The 26522-nt window shown below is 44.2% G+C and overlaps 1 protein-coding gene across 1 annotated transcript; it reads left to right on the forward strand.

The window, feature by feature from the left end:
- Positions 1 to 8717: 8717 nt before the first annotated feature.
- Positions 8718 to 9614, forward strand: LOC144714674 (vacuolar iron transporter homolog 3-like). Its single transcript, XM_078589456.1, has one exon. It carries the CDS (start codon positions 9258 to 9260, stop codon positions 9612 to 9614), a length of 357 nt encoding a protein of 118 aa, XP_078445582.1. The 5' UTR covers positions 8718 to 9257.
- The last annotated feature ends 16908 nt before the right edge of the window (positions 9615 to 26522 follow it).

Here is a 26522-nt window from a genome sequence, read left to right on the forward strand (position 1 = left end):
TTCATGTATGAGTAGTTATGAGGAACTATGTTTGGTTTCTTTGACATAAATATGATCTAGCAATACTCACCCACATCCTAGGAAAATTAATGACTATTTGTTTAAACCTTGGATTTCCGTTCTAATAAGTATAAACCATGTGTGATTTCCACGAAAATTATGCAAGTATTTAGATGAAATTTTTTTTATTATCTTCTCATCTCTCTCTACCCAAGATGAGTGGCTGCTATCGTTGTAGTGAACCATATATGAGCCATACAGACCCTTCAGATTCTTTTATCCCCCCACCAGAGAGTTTCTCTCTCTCGTGTAGATGAACCATAGCATTCGCGGCAGTCAAGCGAGTGCTAGCCACACGTCTTTAGATTTTTCCCCCCCTTTTCTTGGGCCATTTTCTATCTTTCAGTTCTCTCTCCATAATCCCTTCAAATACTATTCTGTAGTTTGTAAGTCCGTAAGAAGCGTGATGACAGCACACCGTCCGGTTAACTCTCTCCCTATCTTTCAGTTTGTCTCTCAACCCTTCTCTCCCAAGGCTCATCTCTTTTTTACCTTTCTCAGTCACTCTGTCTCTCTCTCTCTCTCTCTCTCTCTCTCTCTCTCTCTCTCTCTCTCTCTCTCTCTCTCTCTCTCTCTCTCTCTCTCTCTCTCTCTCTCTCTCTCTCTCTCTCTCTCTCTCTCTCCCCTAGTCCCCTGTGTCTCGGACTCATTCTACTTCTCGTTTTCTATTTCACTCTCTCTCTTTCTCTCTCTCTCTCCCCCTGTGTCTCTGTCTCATTCTACCTCTCGTTTTCTCTTTCTCTCTCTCTCTCTCTCATTCTCTCTCTTTCTCTCCCCCTGTGTCTCTGTCTCATTCTACCTCTCGTTTTCTATTTCACTCTCTAGCTTTCTCTCTCTCTCTCTCTCTCTCCCTGTGTCTGTCTCATTCTATCTCTCTCTCTCTCTTCCCCTGTGTCTCCCTGTCTCTCTCCCTGTGTCTCTCTCTCCCCCGGTGTCTCTCTGTCTCTCTCCCTGTGTCTCTCTCTCTTTCACTCTCTCTGTCTCCCCCCCTGTGTCTCTCTCTCTTTCACTCTCTCTGTCTCTCCCCATGTGTATCTCTCTCTTTCTCTCTCTCTCTCTCTCCCTGTGTCCCTCTCTCTCCCTCTGTGTCTCTCTCTCTCTCTCTCCCTGTTTCTCTCTGTCTCTCTCTCTCTCTCCCTGTGTCTCTCTGTCTCTCTCCCTATATCTTTCTGTCACTCTTTCTCTGTCTCTCTCCCTCTGTGTCTCTCTGTCGCTCTCTCTCTCCCTGTGTCTCTCTGTCTCTCTCTCTCTCTCCCTGTGTCTCTCTGTCTCTCTCCCTAGGTCTTTCTGTCTCTCTCCCCCTGTGTCTCTGTCTCTCTCTCTCTCTCTCTCTCTCTCTCTCTCTCTCTCTCTCTCTCTCTGTCTCTCTCTCTCTCTCCCTGTGTCTCTCTGTCTCTCTCCCTATGTCTTTATGTCACTCTTTCTGTCTCTCTCCCCCTGTGTCTCTGTGTCTCTCTGTCTCTCTCTCTCTCCCTGTGTCTCTCTGTCTCTCTCCCTAGGTCTTTCTGTCTCTCTCCCCCTGTGTCTCTGTCTCTCTCTCTCTCTCCCTGTCTCTCTCTCTCTCCCTGTGTCTCTCTGTCTCTCTCCCTAGGTCTTTCTGTCTCTCTCCCCCTGTGTCTCTGTCTCTCTCTCTCTCTCTCTCTCTCTCTCTCTCTCTCCCTGTGTCTCTCTGTCTCTCTCCCTCTGTCTTTCTCTCTCTCTCTCTCTGTCTCTCTGTCTCTCTCTCTCTCCCTGTCTCTCTCTCTCTCCCTGTGTCTCTCTGTCTCTCTCCCTATGTCTTTCTGTCTCTCTCCCCCTGTGTCTCTGTCTCTCTCTCTCTCCCTGTCTCTCTCTCTCTCCCTGTGTCTCTCTGTCTCTCTCCCTATTTCTTTCTGTCTCTCTCTCTCTGTGTCTCTCCCCCTGTGTCTCTCTTCCTCTCTCTCTAGATAAAGGAGGAGTTTTACTTGGCTATGATCTCGCCAGTGATCTTGCCATCGACTTCCTGTTAGGGACGTAAACGAAATTAGTTAGTAAAATGAATGAATATTATATACTCGTTAGAGGCTTAGAGAATAGGATTAAATATAGTATCCAATATAGATTAGGATTAAACTTAGATGGTTAGGATCAAAGATAGATTAGGATACAACATAGACGGCTAGGATCTAACCATAGAGAATTATAACGGTTGAGATTATATCGTAAGATATCCGTTGTAAAAGATGGGTCTACGGCACCGATCGACGGCTGTGATCGGTGCACCCAACTTATTATAACGATTAGATTTAAACACAAAGTGTCCTTTATAACAGATGGGTCTATGGCACCGATCGACGCCTGTGATCGGTGCACCCAACTTATTGTAACGGTTAGATTTAAACACAAGGTATCCATTATAACAGATGGATCTACGGCACCAATTGACGGCTGTGATCGGTGCACCCAACTTGTTATAACGGTTGGGATTAAACTACATTTTATATCCCTTGTAAAACTGCTACAACGGATATATGAAACAGAAGTTCTTTATAACTACTCTATATGTAATATAAATACAATGAATGTAAGATCGAAAGCTTTGCGGAATAAACAACGATCTTCTTCTTCTTGTGTCTTCTTCCACTTCTTTCTCTCCCCACTCTTTCTCTTCTTTCTTCATCTGCGTTCAAGACACCATGAATTTCAACATCTCTCTCTCTCCCTGTGTCTTTCTGTCTCTCTCTCTCTCTGTCTCTCTCTCGCTATCTTTCTCCCCTTCTTGTCTTTCTGCCTCTCTCTCTCTCTCCTTGTGTCTTTGTGTCTCTCTGTCTCTCTCTCTCTCTGTCTCTCTCCCCCTTTGTCTCTCTGCCTCTCTCTCTCGCTGTCTCTCTCCCTCTCTTTCTCTCTCTCTGTCTCTCTCCCCCTTTGTCTCTCTCTCTCTCTCTCTCTCTCTCTCTCTCTCTCTCTCTCTCTCTCTCTCTCTCTCTCTCTCTCCCCCTCTCTCTCCCTCTCTCTCTCTCTCTCTCTCTCTCTCTCTCTCTCTCTCTCTCTCTCTCTCTCTCTCTCTCTCTCTCTCTCTCTCTCTCTCTCTCTCTCTCTCTCTCTCTCTCTCTCTCTCTCTCTCTCTCTCTCGCTCGTCTATCTCAAGGGTCATCTCTCTTCTTTCTATCTCTCTCTCTATTTATGTATCTATCTATCTGTATATCTCGCTCTCCGTCTCTCTTCCGCATTACTTGTTCAAAAATCTATCCCCAGTCTCCCTCTTCCTTGTTAATTGTCCCCTAGCAATTCCTCTCGCACCTTCTCTTTTTCTCCTTTTTTCTTGTCTTCATCGCTTGTTCTCCCTAAGTGTATCACTCCCTCGTCTAGATTTTTCTTTCCCTTTCTTCTTTTCCTAGATATAAGAAAACACTCCATCTCTTTCTTTCTTTCTCTCTCTTATTTAAACATGAGAAAGAGAGTAAGTTAGAGAAAGCACCGAGAGGCGTGGGCCGTTGTTGAAGCTAATCCACGAAGGGCCTGCGTGCTCCAGACATGGTATTTTGCAAGAGAAAAAATACGGCAAAAGCGGAGCATGCTATTTTCTCATCCATTCGCTGGTGCACGATCTGCGCGACGTGCGACCAGTTCTTTTTTCTTCTCTGTCTTCCTCCAAACGTGCCAAGTGCACGAAGTCAGGAACGTGGGTTCCTGACTTCTCTATTTAAGTGTCACAGAACGAAATGAAAAAGGTTGTATTTTTTCCCTTCCATTGGTCTGCGACCCTCCTCAGGCGAGAGAGGAATTTGAGAAAGAAGAGAGATCCTCTGCTGAAGGCCAACATTTGGTATCAGAGCATAGGTTGCCAGTCTCAAATCCTCTCATGGAGAAGACGTCGTTGATCCCGTCGGCATGCAGTAGCAGCAGCGGTGGCGATGGCGGAAGCATGAGCTCATATCAGTACCCGCAACTCTCGGCGGCGCACTACACCAGTTGGGCAATACGGGTCCAGGCGATCATGGAGGATCAGGGCGTCTTGACAGCAGTTCAACCGGCGCCCGATGCTGCCGTCGACATCAAGCTGGACAGGAAGGCGAAGGCGCACCTACTCCAAGCACTTCCGGAGGACATTCTGATGCAGGTGGCACAGAAGAAGACGTCGAAGGAAATCTGGGAGGCTCTGAGCACGAGGTTCGTGGGAGCCGATCGCGTCAAGAATGCACGACTGCGAGCATTGAAGAGCGACTTCGACGCCATGCGGATGATCGATGGCGAATCTCTTGATGATTATGCAGGGAGGCTGTCGACGATGTTGGTCCGATACACCAACGTTGGAGGAACGTTGGACGACACGGCTCTGGTATAGAAGCTCTTCGACACTGTGCCGGATCGATATCTACCTGTCATCGCCGGCATCGAGCAATTCTACGACATCGACATGATGCTGTTCGAGGAAGCGTTGTCTCGGCTGAAGGCGTTCGATGAACGCACACGCCTACGTCAAGCCGGTGGTGGTGTTAATGTCGGTGGACAGCTTCTCTTCACTCAGGCCGAGTGGGAGGCGCGGCAGAAGAAAAATGGAGGTGACTCATCATCAAGCCAGAAGGGCAAAGCCTCCGCAGGAGGCGGGAACCGTGGTCGAGACGGCCGTTGTCGTAGCCGGGGTCACGGCAGAAGTGTCCGTGGAGAGCAGCAGAATGCTCAAGGCTCAGGTGGCCCTGGAGGTGGTGCGCGTGACAAGAGTCACATACGCTGTTTTAATTGCAGCAAAATGGGACACTACTCCACGCAGTGCAAAGCCCCCAAGAAGACAGAGGAAGTCCACCTCACGCAGACCGGCGACATCGAACCGGCACTGCTCCTCGCAGTGTCAGAGGAGGTACCTCAAGTGGTTCCCTTGCCGCAGGACGAATTATCACTGCCTCAGCAGATGGAGCAGGCGGTGGTGTTGCTGAACAAGGAGAAGATGCCACCGGAGCTGCACCAGGCCGACTGCAGCAGATTACCGACGTCTAGTTGGTTCCTCGACAATGGTGCAAGCAACCACATGACGGGGGATAGGAACAAGTTCCGGGAGCTCGACGAGGCCGTCACGGGGAAGGTGAGATTTGGAGATGGCCGATCGGTGGAGATCAAGGGGAAGGGATCCATACTCTTTGCTTGCAAGAATGGAGACCAATGGCTACTTGAGGAGGTATACTACATTCCCAGCTTGTGCAGCAATATGGTCAGTCTTGGCCAACTCACCGAAGCAGGCCACAAGGTGATCATGGACGAGGATCGAATTGAAGTCTATGGGAAAAATCCGATGCGGTTGATTATGAAGGCGAGGCGCACTCCAAACCGGCTCTATAGGATCGAGCTCACCTTGGCATACCCAGTATCCTTGATGGCGAGCTTGGATGATCCGGCGTGGCTGTGGCATGCACGCCTGGGTCATGTGAATTTCCAAGCGCTGAAGATGCTTGCCGACAAGTCGATGGCGGGAGGAGTGCCACCGATATTTCATCCATAGCAGCTTTGCCAAGGCTGCCTCGTGGCCAAGCAGGCGAGGCATACATTCCCGGCAGCAGCAAATTTTCGGGCAGAGAAGACGCTCGAGCTGATCCACGGGGATCTCTGTGGGCCAATCACGCCAGCGACAAATGGTGGTAACCAGTATTTTTTGCTTCTTGTGGATGATTTCACTCGCTGGATGTGGGTGTATGTGATTAGAACGAAGGACCAGGCACTTCCGGCATTCACAAAGTTCAAGGCGCTGGTTGAGAATGCATGGGGACTCAAGATCAAGATTCTTCGTACAGATCGTGGGGGAGAATTTCTCTCGACCGAATTCACACGGATGTGCGAAGACTCTGGCATCAATCGCCAATTCACCTCCCCGTACACACCTCAGCAGAACGGGGTGGTGGAGAGGAGGAACCGCACGGTGATGGATATGGCGAGAGCCTTGTTGAAGAGCATGTCTGTTCCAGGAAGGTTTTGGGGGGAGGCGGTGAGGCACGCCGTCTATCTCCTCAATCGACTACCGACGAAGGCCATGGGTAGCTGCACTCCATATGAAGCCTGGAACAGAAGGAAGCCATATCTTGCCCATCTCCGCGTGTTCGGGTGCAAGGCGCATGTAAAGGTGACAAGCCCACACTTGAAGAAGCTAGACGATAGAAGTCAACCGATGGTGTATCTTGGCGTCGAGGATGGGAGCAAGGCACATCGTCTATTCGATCCACATCGCAACAAGGTACATGTTAGTCGAGATGTTCACTTTGAGGAGAATGTGGAATGGAGTTGGAGTGCAGGAACATCAGCAGCCCAATCAACAGAGTTTGTTGTTGAAGAACCAACTGCTGGGGCAAGTCCGTCATCTTGGGCTGTCATATCGGCAGGAGCAAGTCTGCCATCGGCTGAGGCAGGTGCGCCAACGGCCGAGGGAGTCTCATCGGCTAGGACAGAGACACCTGATCACAGCATTGAGATGTCACCTCCGGAAAGGGCCTCTCCTCTTCTACAAGGCGGGGATGAATCACCCGACGGTCCTGTCCGATACAAGCTCATCGCCGACATCATGAAGGAGACGCGTCGTATTGACCTAGACGATGCGGAAGAAGCCGATGGAGAAGCATTGTTGATGGAGATGGAGGAGCCGTCATGCTATCGTGAAGCGACTGGCCAACAAGAGTGGGAAGATGCAATGAGCAAGGAGATCGAGTCAATCGAAAGGAATGAAACGTGGTCCTTGGCAAAGCTTCCAAATGGGCATAAGGCAATCGGCCTCAAGTGGGTCTTCAAGCTCAAGAAGAACTCAGATGGGGAGGTGATCAAGCACAAGGCACGACTCGTAGCAAAGGGGTATGTGCAACGTCAAGGTATCGACTTTGAAGAAGTGTTTGCGCCGGTCGCCCGCCTTGATACAGTACGTGTCATCCTTGCGGTTGCGACAAACCGAGGGTGGCAGGTGCATCACTTAGACGTCAAGTCAGCTTTCCTCAACGATGAGCTGAAGGAGGAAGTGTATGTTGCACAACCAGAAGGCTTCATGGTGAAAGGCAAGGAGCATATGGTGTATCGGCTGCACAAAGCTTTGTACGGTCTTCGGCAGGCGCCACGAGCTTGGAACGCACGCCTCGACCGGAGCTTGAAGGACTTTGGTTTTACAAGGTGTGTGCAGGAGCAAGCAGTGTACACCCGAGGAGAAGACAGCACTGGTATTATCATCGGAGTATATGTTGATGATATCATTGTGACGGGTCAAGATCCATGCGCCATAGCACAATTCAAGGAGCAGATGATGGCCGAATTCGAGATGAGTGATCTCGGCTTGCTGCACTACTACCTCGGCATTGAAGTGGCGCAAGGCGAAAGTGGAATCTCCATCAAGCAAGCTGCATATGCCAAGAAGATTCTGGAGCAATTTGGCATGAGTGAATGTAATTCTACCAAGTATCCCATGGAGCCAAGGATGCAACTGCATAAGGATGGTGAGGGACACCCAGTGGACGCCACAGAGTATCGCCGCATCATCGGGTGTCTCCGGTATCTTCTCCACACACAACCAGACCTGTCCTATGCAGTTGGTGTAGCAAGCAGATTTATGGAGCGGCCTACTGTCATGCATCACAAGGCAGTCAAACAGATCCTGAGATATCTGAAGGGAACAATGCACTTCGGCCTGGTGTACAATAGAGGAGGCGTAGAAGAAATCACTGGATTCACCGATAGTGATCTGGCCGGCGACATGGATGATCGCAAAAGCACAGGAGGTATGGCGTTCTATATTAATGAAAGCCTTGTTGCTTGGAACTCCCAGAAGCAAAAGACAGTGGCGCTCTCGTCATGTGAAGCCGAGTTCATGGCGGCAACAGCGGCAGCGTGTCACGCACTGTGGCTACGAAGTTTACTATGCGAGCTGATCGGAGGACAACCAAAGTCCGTGAAGATGTTAGTCAACAACAAATCAGCGATTGCACTGATGAAGAATCCGGTGTTCCATGGACGCAGTAAGCACATCGACACCAAGTTCCACTTCATCCGTGAGTGTGTCGAGGGTGGTCAGATTATTATTGAGTTCATTCGAACCGAGGAGCAAAGAGCTGATCCCTTGACAAAGGCATTGCCGGCGGCAAAGCTGGCGACGATGCGGCATCTACTCGGTGTCCGAAACCTTGGGCCACTCCAGGATTAGGGGGGAGAATGTTGAAGCTAATCCACGAAGGGCCTGCGTGCTCCAGACGTGGTATTTTGCAAGAGAAAAAATACGGCAAAAGCGGAGCATGCTATTTTCTCGTCCATTCGCTGGTGCACGATCTGCGCGACGTGCGACCAGTTCTTTTTTCTTCTCTGTCTTCCTCCAAACGTGCCAAGTGCACGAAGTCAGGAACGTGGTTTCCTGACTTCTCTATTTAAGTGTCACAGAACGAAATGAAAAAGGTTGTATTTTTTCCCTTCCATTGGTCTGCGACCCTCAGGCGAGAGAGGAATTTGAGAAATAAGAGAGATACTCTGCTGAAGGCCAACAGCCGTGGGGATATAAATATATGCACATATCCATGTGTTTAAGCGCATCGTCCCTTTCGAGGCCATTTGTTTAATGGCTGCGTTCAGATCGAGGGCGTGCAAACCAGACGCCATCGCCACCCGATCCGCTTCGCAGCTTACATCAAACTCCGTGCGCAACGGTCTAATCCGATGGGCGGCCGCGGTTGCCTTCGTTTAAAGCAATCTCGTGAAACCCACGTCTCTACTGTCGAGCTTTCATCCCAATCAAATGCAGCAACGCCGTGCATGCTGACTCGTACCCCGACACAGACGAGCTTCTTCCTTCATCTTTCTCCCCTTTCACATCTATAAATCAAGGATAAGCCCGACGCGTGTTCTCCACACTCCTCTTACTTCTTCTCTTCCTCCGTTTCCCCTTCCTCTAATTATCAACGCTCCTTCCTTCATCTTCCTCCCAATCATCGCCACCATCCTCTTCCTCTTCCTCTTCATTTCTGTCAATTCAATCATATCCTACAGCCTCTTGTTCGATCTCCCTGCATCGTTTTCCTTCCGCTCCAAATCATCATCATCATCACCATCTTCCACTAACCCTGCTACTACTATTTCTAGATTCCCTACACCATCACAATAATCATCAGAATCCTCTTCTGGGTCTTATTCTTCGTCTTCCACTTCATGGTTTAACCCTGCTGTGCGAATAACAACAATAATTTCAATAATCAGCATCTTCATCGTCGTCCTCCGAGAAGAGTCCGGCAGAGATGGTGGGTAGAACCAACGGCGGCGGTGCGGAGAAGCAGAAGAAGAAGAAGAAGAGCGAGGATCTGGAGAAGGGGGAGGTGGACTACATGGCGCGGGCCAACTGGCTGAGGGCGGCGGTGCTGGGCGCCAACGACGGGCTGGTGTCGGTGGCGTCGCTGATGGTGGGCGCGGTGAGCCAGGGCGCCAAGGCCATGGCCGTCTCCGGCCTCGCCGGCCTCGTCGCCGGCGCCTGCAGCATGGCCATCGGCGAGTTCGTCTCCGTCTACACCCAGTACGACATCATGCGCGCCCACAACTCCCGCCATCCCCCCATTTCACAATCTGTGGGCACTGGATGTAGAGCATATTTAACATGACTATGAACATAACTTTATTACTTTGACTATGACATTAACTAGTCAACCTGACAAGACCTATACCTGTTAGGACCAGACTCGGACCAAACAAGAACAGACCGAAACTGGACCAAAGTTTAGGTAAGATTTAGGTATTTTCTAAAAACCCGAACCAGATAAGACCGTCAAACCCTAGATGTAATGCTGTCATGGTGACCGCAAATTTGTGGGACAGAGAGAGGCAAAGATCTGTACTACTGAAGTGAACTTATCTTCTTCCTTAATTTTTTTTACCTTCAGCTATGGCCGGAGAAGTTTAATCTACGATCTCCTTGAGTTTTCATGTAATATTAGATGTGTATACTATTGGCTGAGAATCGATCTGAAACCCTCAGATAAAACTCAGAACTCTCAATGGATCACTCTAGCTCTAGAAACTCAAGAAACAATAAGAAGAAAAAAAACTGAATCTTGTATTGAAATTGGATGATCAACCGTGACCAATTTGGGGCCTTTTTATACAGCCCCGAGTTTCCAAAGAGGGAAAGAAAGAAAGCTAACAGAATTAACCACCTTTGGGTCCACGTGGCCCAATCAGGATCTAAATAACCAGATCTGAATTCCGTTTCGCTGTGGGTCTTCAGCGAACCGCAGCAAAACCCGACTGTGATCCGAGATCAACTCCTTCAATCTGCTCCTTGATCCTGGATGTCTGGATCAATCTTTTGAATCCCCATTCTGTCTTGAAAAACCTGAAACTTAATCTCTCCCAATGATTTGGTGAGAACGTCTATAATCTGTTCATCAGTCCTCACAAATTTTACTTCAACCTGTCCTACTTCCACACAGTCTCTAATGAAGTGAAATCTTGTGTCAATGTGCTTGCTCAAACTATGATGCACAGGATTTCTACTCAGATATATTGCTGAATTGTTGCCTACCATGATCTTGATAGCATTCTGTGATTCCCCTCTCAGCTCTCCTAGTAGTCTGCTCAACCAAATTCCCTGGCAAGCTGTAGTTGAAAGAGGTATGTACTCAGCTTCACATGATCAAAGAGCTACAACTTTTTGCTTTAGGCCACACCAGCTCACTACCATTGAACCCAAGATGAAGATCTGACCACAGGTGCTCTTCATGTCAACTATATCTCCAGAAAAATCACTATCATTGTAGCCCATCAACTGAGCAGCTCCTCGGCTTCTTTTATATAGAGTTTTGGGTTCCTATAACATACTTGAGAAATCTTTTTGCTGCCTGCATATGAACTATATTGGGTTTCTGCATAAACCTGCTGAGAACACCCACATTGTAGACAAGATCTGAACATGTGTGAGTGAGGTACCGCAAGCTTGAAGTTTGGTCGAACTGCCATAAGAGTCAAGGAAGAATTGCATTCCTCCATCTTGAAATAATTAAGCAGTTTAGCAGCATACCTGCTCTACATTAGAGTAACTTTAGTCGATGACTGCTTCACTTCAATTCCCAAGTAAGAGGAAAGCATGTTGGGTTCTAGAGGCCTTGACATGGATGAACAAAACAAAACGATACGCAGCGAAGACTTTTGCAAATTGAACGGCATCAATAAAAGTATTGAAACCAAGTACCTTTCCACAGATCGCATCCCTGATTTCTTGGATTCCATAGTGAGCTTAGTCAAGCTGCTCACGTGTGCAGCCTCTAGAATTATCCACGTAGTCCTCGGCACGTCGGATCTCCTCCTTCTCGTTGACGAGCCCCATCCTTTCTCCATCGGCGTCGTTACATCGTCCCGATCACATCAGGGATGGAGAGGGGTTGTGGGGAGAGTGGAGAAGAAGGGGAAAGGCCCTAAACAAATTCTGGCCTGCGTGAATTTCGTTCAGGGCCTTCCCCTATTTATACTAAGTGGGCATTTTTCATAAAAACCCCAAAAACTTAAGTTTATCTTCCGACGTTCAAAAGACCATTTGCGTGTGACCCTCTAGGCCCATGTATCAATCTAGTTAATGACTCCAGCGGCCCATTAACCTTTATTGGCCTTCCAAGTTAATTAACTACATCATCATATAGATTAATTAATGTCGGATCAATTTAACTCAATCGATAGGTCGAGACTCCGACACGTGGGGTTCCAAGCTACACCTCGTGTCCTAGAAGATACAAAGGAGTGTGTATCGACTCTCTCAGGAACCTGTCCGTCATCGGTTACCGTGTATGTATATCCCTCATCCACTTGACGCTCCTTGGACGACTTAGGGTATGGTCAACTATCAAACCCTAATCAGTCATCCGAGTTAGTACTGATGCATTCGGAAATCATCGGAGAACTCTTCTCCGATATTTCACTGCCTTGGACAAGGGCTTCATCGCATCATCTTCCTTGAGCTGTCACCTCTTATACGGAGGGTGGACGATCCCATCTTGACCACTCGATCGCCTTCGTGTACTTCTTGATGCACCCGAACTAAGACCGTTTAGAATCCCATGATTAGAAACTCGTTGGCCATAGCCAAAGTACAACCGTCCGTTCACAAGACGTCTGTGGTGTCTCAGGTCTAAGGACCACTTACACAACCGTGATGTGAATCAACCTGATTGACAGTTCGGTATAATACCATTCAGGGATTCGTATGGATTAATTCAGTGAACTCTTTCCACTAAAGAGCACCCACTATCTATCCTTAGTGTCGCCACAGTAATGGCTACGGGACCGGCCATACTCATCATATTAGTGATCTACGTATTACGATCTCATCATAATTCGCTAAGTCTGATCATGTATTCGTGGACTTCATTATATGCATCACACGTGCACTTTAATGAATATGTTCTATTAATGAACATGGAATGAGATATGGAATGTGTGATTGGCTTGCCGGCCACATATATTTCCATTAGAGCAGACCCAGATGAGACATTTCAAATTTTTCCTTCATTTGTTGCTTGAACATCTGCACTTCTTCTTCCTCAGAACCTGTGACAATCAGGTCATCAACATATACACCCACAATCAAATTATGTTGAGCCTTCTTCTTCACATACATACAATGTTCAAGTTTGCTCCTGCAAAAACCTAGAGAGTTCAAAATAGCATCCAACTCGTGATACCAGGCTCTTGGAGCTTGCTTCAACCCATACAAAGCTTTCCTCAACTTCAGGGCATCACCTTCTCGCCCTTTTATGGTGAAACCCTCATGTTGTCGTACATATATCTCCTCCTGAATTTCTCCATTCAGGAAAGCATACTTTACATCTAAGTGATAGATGTGCCAACCATTGAGTACAGGCAGCCCAATGATAATCCTGATTGTCTCAAAACGGCCAACAGGTGCAAAAAAATTATCATAATCAATTCCAGGTCTTTGTGAGTACCCCTTTTCCATATGTCAACCTTTGTGCCTTATAATTTTGCCATTCTGATCACATTTAACTTTGTAAACCCACTTAAGGCCAACGGGTTTACAGTCTTTTGGGGGAGATACCACTTCCCAGGTCTAATTTCTCTCAATTGACCTGATTTCCTCCATGGCATGTTTCCAGTTTACATCTACAGCTACTTCACTATAGTTTGATGGTTCTTCATTGATCATAAGACAATTCTCATCAAAATGAGATGCTGCTACTGGTGAAGTGGCTTCATAGATTTCTTCCAGTGATCTCATCCTCACTGGAGTCTTTGAGGTGGATCTTTCAACCATTTGACTCTGACTTGAAGAAGATGGCTCCTCCTCAACATCATCAACTGTAGGTAATAATTCTTCTTCTTCAATCTGATCAACTTCAACTGATGGAATACTGGCGACCACCAGTTCAGTGTCTGTGTTGACCCATGGACTAGTCTTCCCATCCCATTATTTCCCTTCTTCAAAAATTACATATCCAGTGATCTGTATTGTAGAATTCTTTGGAAAAAAGCATTGATATGCCTTGGATCCAATCTCATAGCCAACGAACACTCCTGGTTGACTTTTGTCTTCCGGTTTCTTCAGGTGTCCACTGACTTTCTTAAAAAAAATCAGTGACCCAAAAATCCTCAGATGATCAATTCTTGGTCTCCTATCTGACCATGCCTCATATGGTGTCTTCCACTCAAGACTTTTTGTGGCTGATCTATTCATCACATAGACGACAGTGTTCGCTGCCTCTACCCGTAGCTGCATAGGCACATTCTTCTCTTTTAACATCACTCTCTCCAAGGACATCACTGTCCTGTTACGCCTCTCTATCACTCCATTATGTTGAGGAGTGTAGGGTGCCGTCAACTGCCTTTTGATTCCATGAGAGTCACAAAAGGTATTAAACTCCTCTGACCAAAATTCACCGCTTCTATCAATCCAGAGACACTTGATCTGTTCACCCTACTCTGTCTCTACAAGTGCTTTAAATTTCTTGAAGACTGCTAATGCATCTGACTTTTGCTTCAACGTGGCCACCCACATCAGTCTTCAATGATCATCCACTATCAGAAGAAAATAATGACTACCCCCAAGTGATATAGGTGAAATGGGTCCACAAATATCTGCATAAACCAAATCCAAGGGCTTCAATGACAATTTATCCTTGCCCTTTGGAAATGGTGCCCGTGTGTCCTTGCCAATGATGCAAGGTGCACATCGATCTTCCAAAATTTCAATCTCTGTCAGGTCTTTGACCGCTGCATCTTTTGCCATTTGATTCAAGGTGGGCAGACTTTGATGACAGAATCTGCAGTGCCACAACATGGACTTCCTACTGCTTTCTTCAGAGAGATGAAAGGACTCCACAACATCCAACTCTAACTTGTAGAGTGAAAAGTCCAAAATGAGTCATGAAATTATACATATTTTAAAGGCATTTTGGGATTAGTTAATGTGTATTTTACCCTATTCTATGAAATATTGCATGTCATGCACTAAATAGAACAAATGATTAAAAAAATGCATTTTAATGTCATTTTATGCACATTATACAATTTAAATATTTTATTAGTTGAAATATACATTTAATACATATTTAATTGTCTCATGTTCTATTTAGTATCTTTTCTATGAAATCGCAGGGGCGAAATCTGTATTTAATTTGAAGAAAGAAATAGGGAAATATTATTGAGAAAGAAAAAATATATATATATATATAAATAAAGGGTGAAAAAGGATTTTATTGAGGTGGGGCAGGAGCTAACCACTGAACGAGCCTCAAGCTAGAAGCCGGGCCAACAAGCGCGGAGCGCTCAAGCCAACCCAGCCGCCGGCGAAGCACATTCACAAGCAGCCCACTAGCACAGGCCCAAATCATGCCCAGAACAAGCCCAACAGTACATGCTTAGATCGCGTTATAGAGGTAGGTGTTTTGTTTTCATTTGAAGTAAATCAGCACATATTATATAGTAAATTTTATTCATAAAATTTTCAATATGGGATGCAAATCCCATGTTTATTTTGTCTGTATCGGGCCAAGCCATAGAGAGAATGCGATCGCAGCCTAACGGGCCAGGACCTTAAGAAAATAAGGAAAAAAAAAGAGACTGAGCTTCGAGCCGACTCGGCCCAAAGCCCATATCATTTCGGCCCTTTATAAATAAGTGGGTTTAGATCTTAGCCATCCGATCTTCTTAGTGTTTAACGTTTTTATTTTATATGTTTCAGGCCTCTGATTGGTCGGGTTAGCTGACGAGGATGCGGGGCCTTACGGCGAACGAATCGTAGATGGCGAAGGCAACGTGGACTGCTCACGTGGACATTGACGGAGCACTAACGTAGCAACGATCGGGGTACATCATAACAGGGGTCCACGGCTAAGATTTAATCGCAGCCGTTGGATGTATATGAGAAATATCCGACGGCCAGGGGCATTTCGGTCCACCCTCGCCCCTGGCCGTCGACACCGGCGACCGAAAGCGGTTTTTGGCCAATAGGGGGGACCGCTGGGCGATCCAACGGCCTAGGAGGACCCCTAGAGCCGTCCCCTTCCATCAGACGGCCAAGGGAAGCCCTCCCAGGTTGTTAAAAAGAAGCCGAGAACCCCAATTTCAGCATCTCTGGCTGCAGAGGGACGGCGGAGGACTCTCGCAGGTGACCCAGGGCCTGGTGAGGCACCGTGACACACCTCAAAGGGCTCAAAGGACTCTCGAGAAGATCTCGAAGGTAAGAGCATCGCCGAGTTGCACCCGGACGGAGGAGGAGAACAGGTATCCCGCGTTGAGTGAATTCACTTATAGCTTCATCCTTCTTCATCGTCAGGAGCTCAAATTGGCGCCGCACCCCTTGAATTCTGGACTGGATGATACAATCCACTCCAAGATTCAAAACACCCAGGACTTACCAATTCTCCTTTGCTAATTTCTTGGAATCGAGCTGGCCCATCACGTATTCCCGGATTGCAGACAGGATGACTAACAAAGCCTGTCGATCCTTCTTCAGATTCATCTCCTCGCCGGAGATAACCTCCCACAATCTGCTAGCATCATGGTGAACTGCCATCTGCATCACCCATTACCGATAGTTCGTCTTCAAAAACAGGAGGGACGGGAAATGACCTGACGGCAAACTCTGAGCAGCATCAGCTTCTCCCAAGCTGATCTTGTCGGCCGATGATGAAACCTCTCCCTTCTTCGGCATCTCCGCAGGTCCGGTGGATTCAGAACAGATCTGATACCAATTGTTGGCTGAGAATCGATCTGAAACCCTCAGATCAAACTCAGAAATCTCAATGGATCACTCTAGCTCGAGACTCTCCAGAAACAATAAGAAGAAAAAAAAACTGAATCTTGAATTGAAATTGGATGATCAACCCGATCCGAATTCCGTTTCGCCGTGAGTCTTCAGTGAAGTGCAGCAGGACCCGACCGTGATCTGGGATCAGTTCCCTCATATACTGCTGTAATGATTACGACTGAGGGTATGGGAACAAAGAGTATTTCTTCATAAAGGATACAGGTATGATGAATATTACTGTGATGGTGAGGACCAAATTTATCGCTTTAGGCATGGTGTCGGAAAGTGTCAGAGAGAGGGAGATAGAGCTCGAGTCAGCCAGGGAGATAATACTGCTGCAATGCTATGGAGAAAACGGTGGCAAAGAACTGAGAGCGAGAAAATCTGACAACAGGGTTGCAATATGTGGGTGAATCGCCATGCACGAATAAAAAATTATCTTTGAAACTTCAATTCTTTTGTAAGGTACAATCTTTGGGCTCTTACACAGAAATACAGTCTACTAATCTGCGTCCACATACAGATACAGGGAGAGAATAGACAAGAGTAGGGAGAAAACATATAAGAAGACAGAGAGATAAAGAGAGAGACTGAGAGAGTTAGAGGAAATAGACTAGTGAAGATAGGGGAGAGATGTAAATACGTATGTATGCATGTGCAGAGAAAGTTGTGGAAATGAGTTACAAAAAGATACGGAGGGAGATAGGGAAGATAAGAGGGGATAGAGAAAGAGAGAGAGAGAGGAACGAATAGAGAGTCTTGATAAGGGAGAGGAATAAACTACCGTAATACTTGGGACAATATTTCGTGGCAGAATAAATAGAAGAGAAGAGAGAGAGATAGAGATGTATTATATAGATTATTATGATGCTTATGACAACTGGGTAAATAGTTAAAATAAGAGAGGAATTTTTCTAGACAGGTGTATGTATGTAAAGAGAGAGATCTGTACAAAGAAGGATAGAGAGATATAGGGATAAAGATGAAGCCGGCCACCTCAGGAAAAGTCTGCCCCCAGGATTGTGAAAGTGGGTCGCTCGTCACGCCAATCACCGACAGTGTACTAAGATTCATGGGATGCAAATTTCAAATTGTAGATCCATTCCTGCTTCTACATTAAAAGAATTAAATTTACAACTTTTCTTTGAGAACGCTAAATATTTGGTTTTATCGCGTGAAAGAGTTTTAATAAGGGAGAGCGCGACATTATTCAAGTGCTTTTGGACAAAGTTGTGAAAAATAGGTGTAATAATAGCGAGAAGGAATGAGAAAGAGACAAATGTTACTATGATTCTCAGGAAGAAATTGTGGGAAAGAAGTAGAATAAGAGAGAGATGTAATGCCGCAATGCTGACGACAAATTATGGGGGAGGCAAAAGAGTAGTGATTAAAGGGGAAGGCAATATACTTTTGTACATCGAGATAAAAAGAGTTTAATAGACAAACAGATATGGATAGACATTATACAGATCAGTATACTGTGAGCCGCAAGCCTTCGTTTTCCTGCGGGTCAAAGCATTAAGATAAACCATTCGTAGAATTTTGAATCCCATGTGACCTTTGCTCTCATTAGCAACTCTATCTCTCTCCAGGTATATATCTATCTCTCTACATTTATATAAATCCTCTCTGTTTCCAGAAGAACCATTTATTGTCACTGCAGTTTTTCTTGGGATCTCCCGTTAAAGAATTTCTGTGGTTAATAAAGTTGTGAAAGTTTTGTTTCCATTAATGTAATGGAGTAACCTATTCAAGAAGAACATGGGAAGCATCAGAGGACATGACAATGGGAATCCCAAAATGTCACACAGGAATTTGATGAACCCCATTTGGATCATAGCATAAATTATGGAAAACTAGCAGTGGAGTAGTGATATTTAAAAAACTCTATCGACAAGTCAAATTGATTGAAATACTTAGAATAGAATGCAAAGGTTTCCCTTATGATGCAACTGCATTGAACGTTTCGCCCAAGCCCGATTCCTGCTCAATGTGCCGTTGGAATGCTCCTCTTTTTACTGTTTTCAAAGAGGAAAGTCGAGGATCAAATTTTGAAAGTAGAGCATAAAATAGATATATCAGGAAATACTCATTTGGCGAGTAAGATGATATGGTTTTTCCAGAAAAGTTCATGTTATGATTCTACTACATCTGACTATAATAAATAAAACTATTATTGATTTCTTCAAGATGTGCTTCTCTCAACTATCGGCTAAACAGTCTGCATTCGGAACAGTCATCTCGATCATCATTGGTGACCTTTCATGTTGGGAACTGCAGATTAAATCTCTCACCGAAAGACATGGTCCCATTTATTTGTCTCACATGACCCAGCTAATGAGCCAGATTCCCAGCACCTTGGCATTGGATTATTTGTTTCATATGATAAGGCGCTATGAGCAGGCATAGGTTTGCTAGTCCCCTTCCAAATCAAATTTGTATACTTATTTCATGAAAATGTTCCAATTAAAGCTTAATAATAAATTTTCTCACGGGAATACAAAATAAAATTTTAACATTATTACATACGTTATTATTAAATACTACACAAAAATTCCATGACAACTGGTCAATAATATAATAAAAATAGAAAATGAATAGAGTTTCAAAAGTCATTTGTGTTTCACCTCAATAGGGTGAAAATATGTTTATCCCATTAAAGTTTTTAAGTCTGCATTTGAGTGAGGTGTTTATCTTTTCAAAAAATATTCTCATAATCACCAATAACAAGCTAATTTTAATAATAATATCACATTTCAAACATATATTTTAATTCAAATGACCATATATGCATGTCATTAAATCCCAAAAAAGTTATTGTATTTTCTTATGATATTCTGAATTTTACCAAATTTTTGGTATTAAAATTTTATCTGAGTAAATTCATAACTATATTAATTAAACAATTTTTGGTATGTATCTAAATATTGTTAAGGGCTTTTAATGCATTTTACTTTAATTTATTTTGATCCTTCCTCCATCCGAATCCAGTTTATTTGGATTAAATAAAATCATTAGTTATGTCCAATTATTAGTTCTCTAACTTTAAGTATTATTGTTAATTCACATTTCAAACATATATTTTAATTCAAATGACCATATATGCATGTCATTAAATCCCAAAAAAGTTATTGTATTTTCTTATGATATTCTGAATTTTACCAAATTTTTGGTATTAAAATTTTATCTGAGTAAATTCATAACTATATTAATTAAACAATTTTTGGTATGTATCTAAATATTGTTAAGGGCTTTTAATGCATTTTACTTTAATTTATTTTGATCCTTCCTCCATCCGAATCCAGTTTATTTGGATTAAATAAAATCATTAGTTATGTCCAATTATTAGTTCTCTAACTTTAAGTATTATTGTTAATTCACATTTCAAACATATATTTTAATTCAAATGACCATATATGCATGTCATTAAATCCCAAAAAAGTTATTGTATTTTCTTATGATATTCTGAATTTTACCAAATTTTTGGTATTAAAATTTTATCTGAGTAAATTCATAACTATATTAATTAAACAATTTTTGGTATGTATCTAAATATTGTTAAGGGCTTTTAATGCATTTTACTTTAATTTATTTTGATCCTTCCTCCATCCGAATCCAGTTTATTTGGATTAAATAAAATCATTAGTTATGTCCAATTATTAGTTCTCTAACTTTAAGTATTATTGTTAATTCACATTTCAAACATATATTTTAATTCAAATGACCATATATGCATGTCATTAAATCCCAAAAAAGTTATTGTATTTTCTTATGATATTCTGAATTTTACCAAATTTTTGGTATTAAAATTTTATCTGAGTAAATTCATAACTATATTAATTAAACAATTTTTGGTATGTATCTAAATATTGTTAAGGGCTTTTAATGCATTTTACTTTAATTTATTTTGATCCTTCCTCCATCCGAATCCAGTTTATTTGGATTAAATAAAATCATTAGTTATGTCCAATTATTAGTTCTCTAACTTTAAGTATTATTGTTATTATTATGGGACACACATTTTATTTATGAACTTCTGAGAGGAGTCTTAGGGAAATCTGAGGATTCAACCACAATAGTGGCGATGTGGGTCAAGAAGAACAAGAACAATCAGCGTTCTAGAGCGTGTCAATTTCATAAGATGACATCTTATTATAAAAAAGGATTTTCAAGATAAAATAATGATGGTAGGTCTATCTTTCTCTCCTCTATATATAAATGGTCTCAGACATAAATGATCCCCCCATTTATATAAGAAATAAAACTTTAGATTTTATTCCCACTAAATTTGGGTGAGCGATTTTCTCATTCAATTTATCCTTTGGGTCTACAATTTATGCCAAAGAATAAAATATTCAAGGAGCAGTGAAATTCAGCCCATTGAGCATGTGCCTATGAGGTAAGTGTGATCTTATATAATTTTTTATTCATGATTTTTGTATTTTTCCCTAGGTTATCTACTTAGATAATAGCTCTGGCTCTCACGTTTTTGCATGGCACCATTCACTCCTGCTCATCAGCGCGTGTCCAATATCCACACTGTTGGGCTCTATAGGCCTTGATCTAGATGAAGAACTAAAAACGATTTGCAATGGAAGACTTCTGAAATTATAGTGACATAAACAAAACATGAAATGAATAATCTTGGCGATGTGATGAGCTCCATTCACCCTTCGTCGTTGTTGATACGCCATTCTGATCGCATTGAGGGTGGAATGGAGCTGTGGGAGGAAGGGAGAAGAAGGGGAAGGCCACTGAATAATTTTGACCTGGGTGAATTTGTTTAGGGCCTTCCCCTATTTATATTAAATTGGTATTTTTCATAAAACCCAGAAACTTAAAGATATCTTCTGACGTCTAAAAGACCATTTACGTGTGACCCTTTGGGCCCATGTATTAGTTTAGTTAATGACTCCAGCGTCCCAATAATATTTATTGGCCTTGCAAATTAATTAACTATATCGTCATAACTGGATCGATTTAACCCAATCAATAAGGTGAGTCTTAACAAGCCTATAAATTGGTTAATCAAATTCAACTAAATGTGTCATTAAAATTAGACTTATGAAACAACATTTCTAATTTTTCCCTTTATTAAATTTAAAATAATAGGATGAGAAAGGTTCGATCCACAGGGAGGGAAATTTTAAGAAATTCCCATGTTTTTGTTTTGTATAAAGTTTAAAAAACCTAAGTGTTATATATAGTAACTGAAATATATTTATACATTTTTTTATTCAAAGTTCAATTTTCTGACAAAGAAGTTCAGACATAAAATTACTGACTTATAACTTTAGTAAAACTGAGATAACATGCTGCAGCAAAAAAATGACTATATGAAAGAACTTTTATGTATTTAATTAAGTATTATTAAGCAAAACAGTTGAATTTAAAATCGAAACTCAAGATGGATGAATTTTCATGTGAAACTTTAGGGTTAGGTAAAGTAGACATGGAATTGAATTATTAAAAGTTAATTTTCAAGTCTAGAGAGAGAAAGCAGAGGAAATATCTGAGAGAAAGAAGTGGAAAGAATTGGGGAAATTTTTTATTTGGATGTATATATCTAAGATGGCATATGAGATGAGAAACATATTAAGAAAAAATATTGTCACTAAGATCTTGAACAAGAGTCAATCTGGAATGTTCTTCACTATTCAAAAAACCTCTGTGGGCTTGTACTTCTTGCCCATGTCTTGGCATTTTAAAAACATTCAAGAAAGTAGGGGCGCAGGACGTTTTCGTCTCATCGTCGTCGTAGGGCTCCTTGGACGATCCGGGTGTCGCGTGACCTGGGGTGGGCCGCTGGCTCGCTCTTGAGCCATGGGCATCGGTATGGCGTCGGGTACTAGAGGCGGTAGGCGTGCAAGCATCTGCTCAACGCGCTCGGCTAGGGCGGCCATGGTGCGGAGATACGCCCCTTGCTCCTAGGACAGGTCCTCCTGGGGTCGGTGCTGTCGGCCCATTCTTCCTTGGTCACGTCTTGATCCTCGGTCGCATGCGGCGGCGGCCCCGTGTGAAAACTCATCGACAGGAGCCTTCCCGAGTCGTCGCCCTATCCTCATTTTCACTAGGTGACGAAACACCTAGTGACCGCAGGGAGGTGCGTTGGGACCATCGGTGACCATGCTCACGTGGACCGGGCTATCCGGCGACACCCGCATCGGCGGGTGCAGTCCGTGCGGGCTATATGGTTTTTGAAAAGATGATGCAATGCAGAAATGTAGGCAATGTCGGAGACGTGATGTGAGCGTCCACAGCCTGGCACTGATACCAATTTGATGTCAGACGTCGTCTAGGGCGTTGTCCGGTCGACACCTAGTATGATGGCTCAGTGGCGATAAGTGATGGTGGTATCGAACTTCGACGGTGTTGTCGTCCGAAAGGTGAACCCTAACGGGTCAATGTAACTATGATGCAATAAATAAGTGTTCTACATGTCGTACGTGCAGGCTCCGACTCGAGGGAGGCGCCGAACTCCAAGCTTGGATGGGTCGCCGGGTGATGGCGACAGTGGCCTCTCAAACCTCCTCAGAGCGACAAAGGCTTCTACAGCCAGATGGAATCAATCTGCAAGGCTCGCACGTAACGGATGTACTCGTCTGTAATGGTAAGACGCTCAAAATACGTCACAGTTTTCTCTCAAAACCTCTCTCACCTACCTAGCCCGAGCATGGTGGAGTCAAGACAAAAATATACTACAAAAGGTAAATAAACGAGCGATGGGAGAGGACCGCGTACCTTGTCGGCGGGGCTCGTGGTGCAGGATTTGTCAATGGCTGGCGTCTACCGAAGCAGGTGGGGCGGAGAGGCTCCAAAGAGTGGATGGTGGCTCGACGAGCGATGCAAAGATGCCGGAGCATAGGTGAAGGGGCGGAGGAGTGAGGACGTAGCGCGGCCAGCGACAGCATCGCGGCTCAAGCAGCTCTACCAGACTCGAGGGGTTAACCTACAGTAGGCGGCCCAAGCGGTCTTGAGCTCGTGGGAGTGGCAACAATCAGTTACCGCCAAATGGCGGCTTAGACGTCCTTGAATCCGCGGCCAAGTTCACAGATCCCTTTCAAACGGTCATCACGATTTGCCACCATCGTCCGATTGCGCTGGGATATCAATTCCCAGTCTCAAAACAGCGCACGGCGACGGCTAGTCCCCCTTGATAAACTAGCCACAACTGTGGTGGCAGGCTGATCACGGCAGGTTGAAGCGTCGCCGGGAGACCACCCGCAAGCCAATCGGAAGTGTGTAGTGACAGTGAGATTCCCGGCATCGGCCAAGACCCAGGGCGAGCAGAATCGACTCATTCAAGGGAACACGGGAATTAGGCGGGGGCATTCCTGTCAGAGGGTGGTGTAAACGGTAGCGTCAAATTTTGTATTCTTGTCTTCTGACCGATCGAGGTTTGGAGCGGCCTGCGGCGCTAGGAAGACTCAATTTCCATCGGGCCTTCCTCCCAGTGGAAATTCACGTGCATGGTGAATCTTCAGTGCTGTATTAAGAGATCACAACTCCCGTGTGCGGCGAGGGGCGACCGTTGACCAGGCAGATGCCAAATACCGTGGACGGCAGGGCTCCCGCTTTCTTGGTCTTCCACGGTGGACGGAGCTGCTAGGAAGCTAGGGAAGAGAAATAGGCGATGCGATTTTCCCTTGCATCCCTTCTAACGGCTACCTCCCTGGGGTGCTTCACCGTTCCCCCCTCTTTTCTTCTCTCGGTGGAGGGGGTGAGACCAAGACAAAATAACAAACAACTCAAATTCGATTCTTCCTGGTCTGATTCTTTTAGGGTGCCCCCTATTCCCTTGTAAAGGGGAGAGGAAATGGGCCCCCAAATTGGGTCAACCAAAAGGGGAAAGGGTTCCATTAAGGGGGCCCTGATATAATGGGCCCCCTCATTACATGATAAAAGGGGGAATGTAAAACAAAATAAAAAGAAAGGAAACAAGAGACAACGCACAAGGAAGGGGTCCAAAATGGCTAAGGACCCTTCCTGTGTCGATGATGAGGGACGTGCCGAACGCGTCGCAAACACGATGAAAACACAACAACGAGAAGGGAACACATAAAACACGAGAGAAAGAGCAATGAAAAGGAAAAAGTGATAATCGAGCAATTTTCATCCAAGCTTCGACGACGGTGGCGGGCGGCACGGACGACGTCATCGACGATCTTTGATGGCGTGCGCCATCAAAGAATCTAAATACCGTTTAGTAATAAAAAAAAATTAAACATAAAAAGGGCTCAATAAGAACATAATTAGTTATTTCTCTAAATAAATTCAGATATATATATATAATGGAAAATTCTTGAGAAAGTGCCTCCTTGTGGTTCGACCCCTTTCTCATCTTACACTTTCCAATTGTGATTAAGGGTAAAAATTAAAATTTATTGCATAAGCCTAATTCCAATGAAAATATTAATTGAATTAGATTAACTAATTTTAGGCTTATCAGAGGGTGAAAAGACGAACATACGCTCCACATTTGGGCTCCATCAGACGATTCGATCTCAATATATCGTCGTTTAATTTTTTTAATCTCAACTGCCAGATTCAATTTTCTATCTCCTCCACGCAGGCGCCACTCAGATAAAATTTTGTATTCTGATTTACCAGTAGGTTCCCTTGTTTTCTTCGCCATCTTATCATGTGCTGCCACATGTCTTGCGCATTAAAAACAAGGTAATCAATTACTATTAAATGAGGAAGTGAATATACATGTTGGATGGCTGAAAGCATGTCATGTATTCCGATCAGCGTTGGCGCTGCGGTGTAATTAATGCAAAAAAAAGGTACTTCAATTTTTTATTTATACACAAAGATCGATTCGCAGAGTGTGTTCATTGAACATAAAGCGAGGTATTTTATCGGGCCACATTAGCATCCTCATTCCGTCTTTTAAAAAAATAGCAATAATGAAAGTCAATCTCGACCCCTACGCCCATGTGTAAAAGAATAGCAATAATTGGATAATTATGGCATTGCGAATTGCAATGCCATAGTTATCCTATGGTGAATTATTTCCTGTGTGATAAACCCAAAATATGTCATGTATTTATACTTATTTTAAAGTAATTTTGGGATAATTCCATGTGTATTTTCCCCAATTTTATAAAATATTGCATTTCATGCACTAAATAGAGAAAATGATAAAAAAAATTGCATTTTGATGTCATCTTTTATACATGTTTAACATACTCAAGAATTTCTTGGAAAAAAAATATGTTTGATTTATAATGATCTATCTACTATTTGATGTAACATGATGTCGCCGGGATTGAACGGTATGTGTTACAACACAGGAAATCAGAAAATGCACCAAAGTTATGTATGTAAAGTTATGAAGAAAATGACTCTTGATGAGAAGATAAGGCAAATTGCTGAGTTTAGAACTCTGATTTCAAATTGATTCACGAAAGGGAATAATCACAATTGGACTCCCAACAACCCGTATTGATATCTAGATGAGCTATGACGCAAGGAGTACAATGACCCGTTGGCGTCCAGTACTCTCTCTATCTAGCAATTCAAACAAAAACCACAAGAAAATCCTAACTCTCGACAACAGTGGCCATCCTATGTAATGTATCTGAAATTCCCCGGCAGAGGAACTAATAGTGGAAGACGGCATTGTACAAAGTAATAATACTGAATAAGGAAGGGAGCAATGGTACCTGATTGAGAGGGTTAATCCTTAGAACGATGAGATTCCTCTAGTTGTGTTAGAAGTATATTGGCCAGCATCAATTCGGCAGAACAGCGATGAAATTCCACCAAGGAACGTAGGGGTGTGGTATCAATTGACTCAATCTAGGAGAAGGCATTCAGATGCTGGTCGTTCGAGGGCAATCAGCATGTGCGTACGGGCCAAAAGGGCGGTGCATTGATAGTCGCGGCACGCTCATGTAACGGTGTAGACGGGCGCACTGTGATCGTGCTTGAAAGATGCGTGACCGGGGCATGGAGGAATCGACGCACGCAAATGACTTGGGTGCACGTGATGGAGTGTGGGCACAGTGAGAAGAGAGTGCAGGCGCAGCGGACGACGGTGGGGTTACGCACGCGCGATGAGGAGCAATCGCGCCCAAGAGGCCGGCGGCGAGTGGGAAAGGGCAACAGGGTGTGGCTGCAGTACACAAGGTGCAGGAACGTGGCAGCGTGAGGGGACTTGCAAGCTCCTTGTCAACGACCTGGGTGGCAAGATCACCCAAGGAGTTCTTGGGCGAATTTTGATCTTGAAACTTCATCTCCAGAAGGGAAT

This window comes from Wolffia australiana, chromosome 2, assembly GCF_029677425.1.
Source record: "Wolffia australiana isolate 7733 chromosome 2, ASM2967742v1".
In the NCBI taxonomy this organism is placed as follows: Eukaryota; Viridiplantae; Streptophyta; class Magnoliopsida; order Alismatales; family Araceae; genus Wolffia; species Wolffia australiana.

What these genes read in the sequence shown, in the direction of transcription:
- LOC144714674 (XM_078589456.1), top strand. Translation starts at nt 9,258, where the DNA reads ATGGTGGGTAGAACCAACGGCGGCGGTGCGGAGAAGCAGAAGAAGAAG.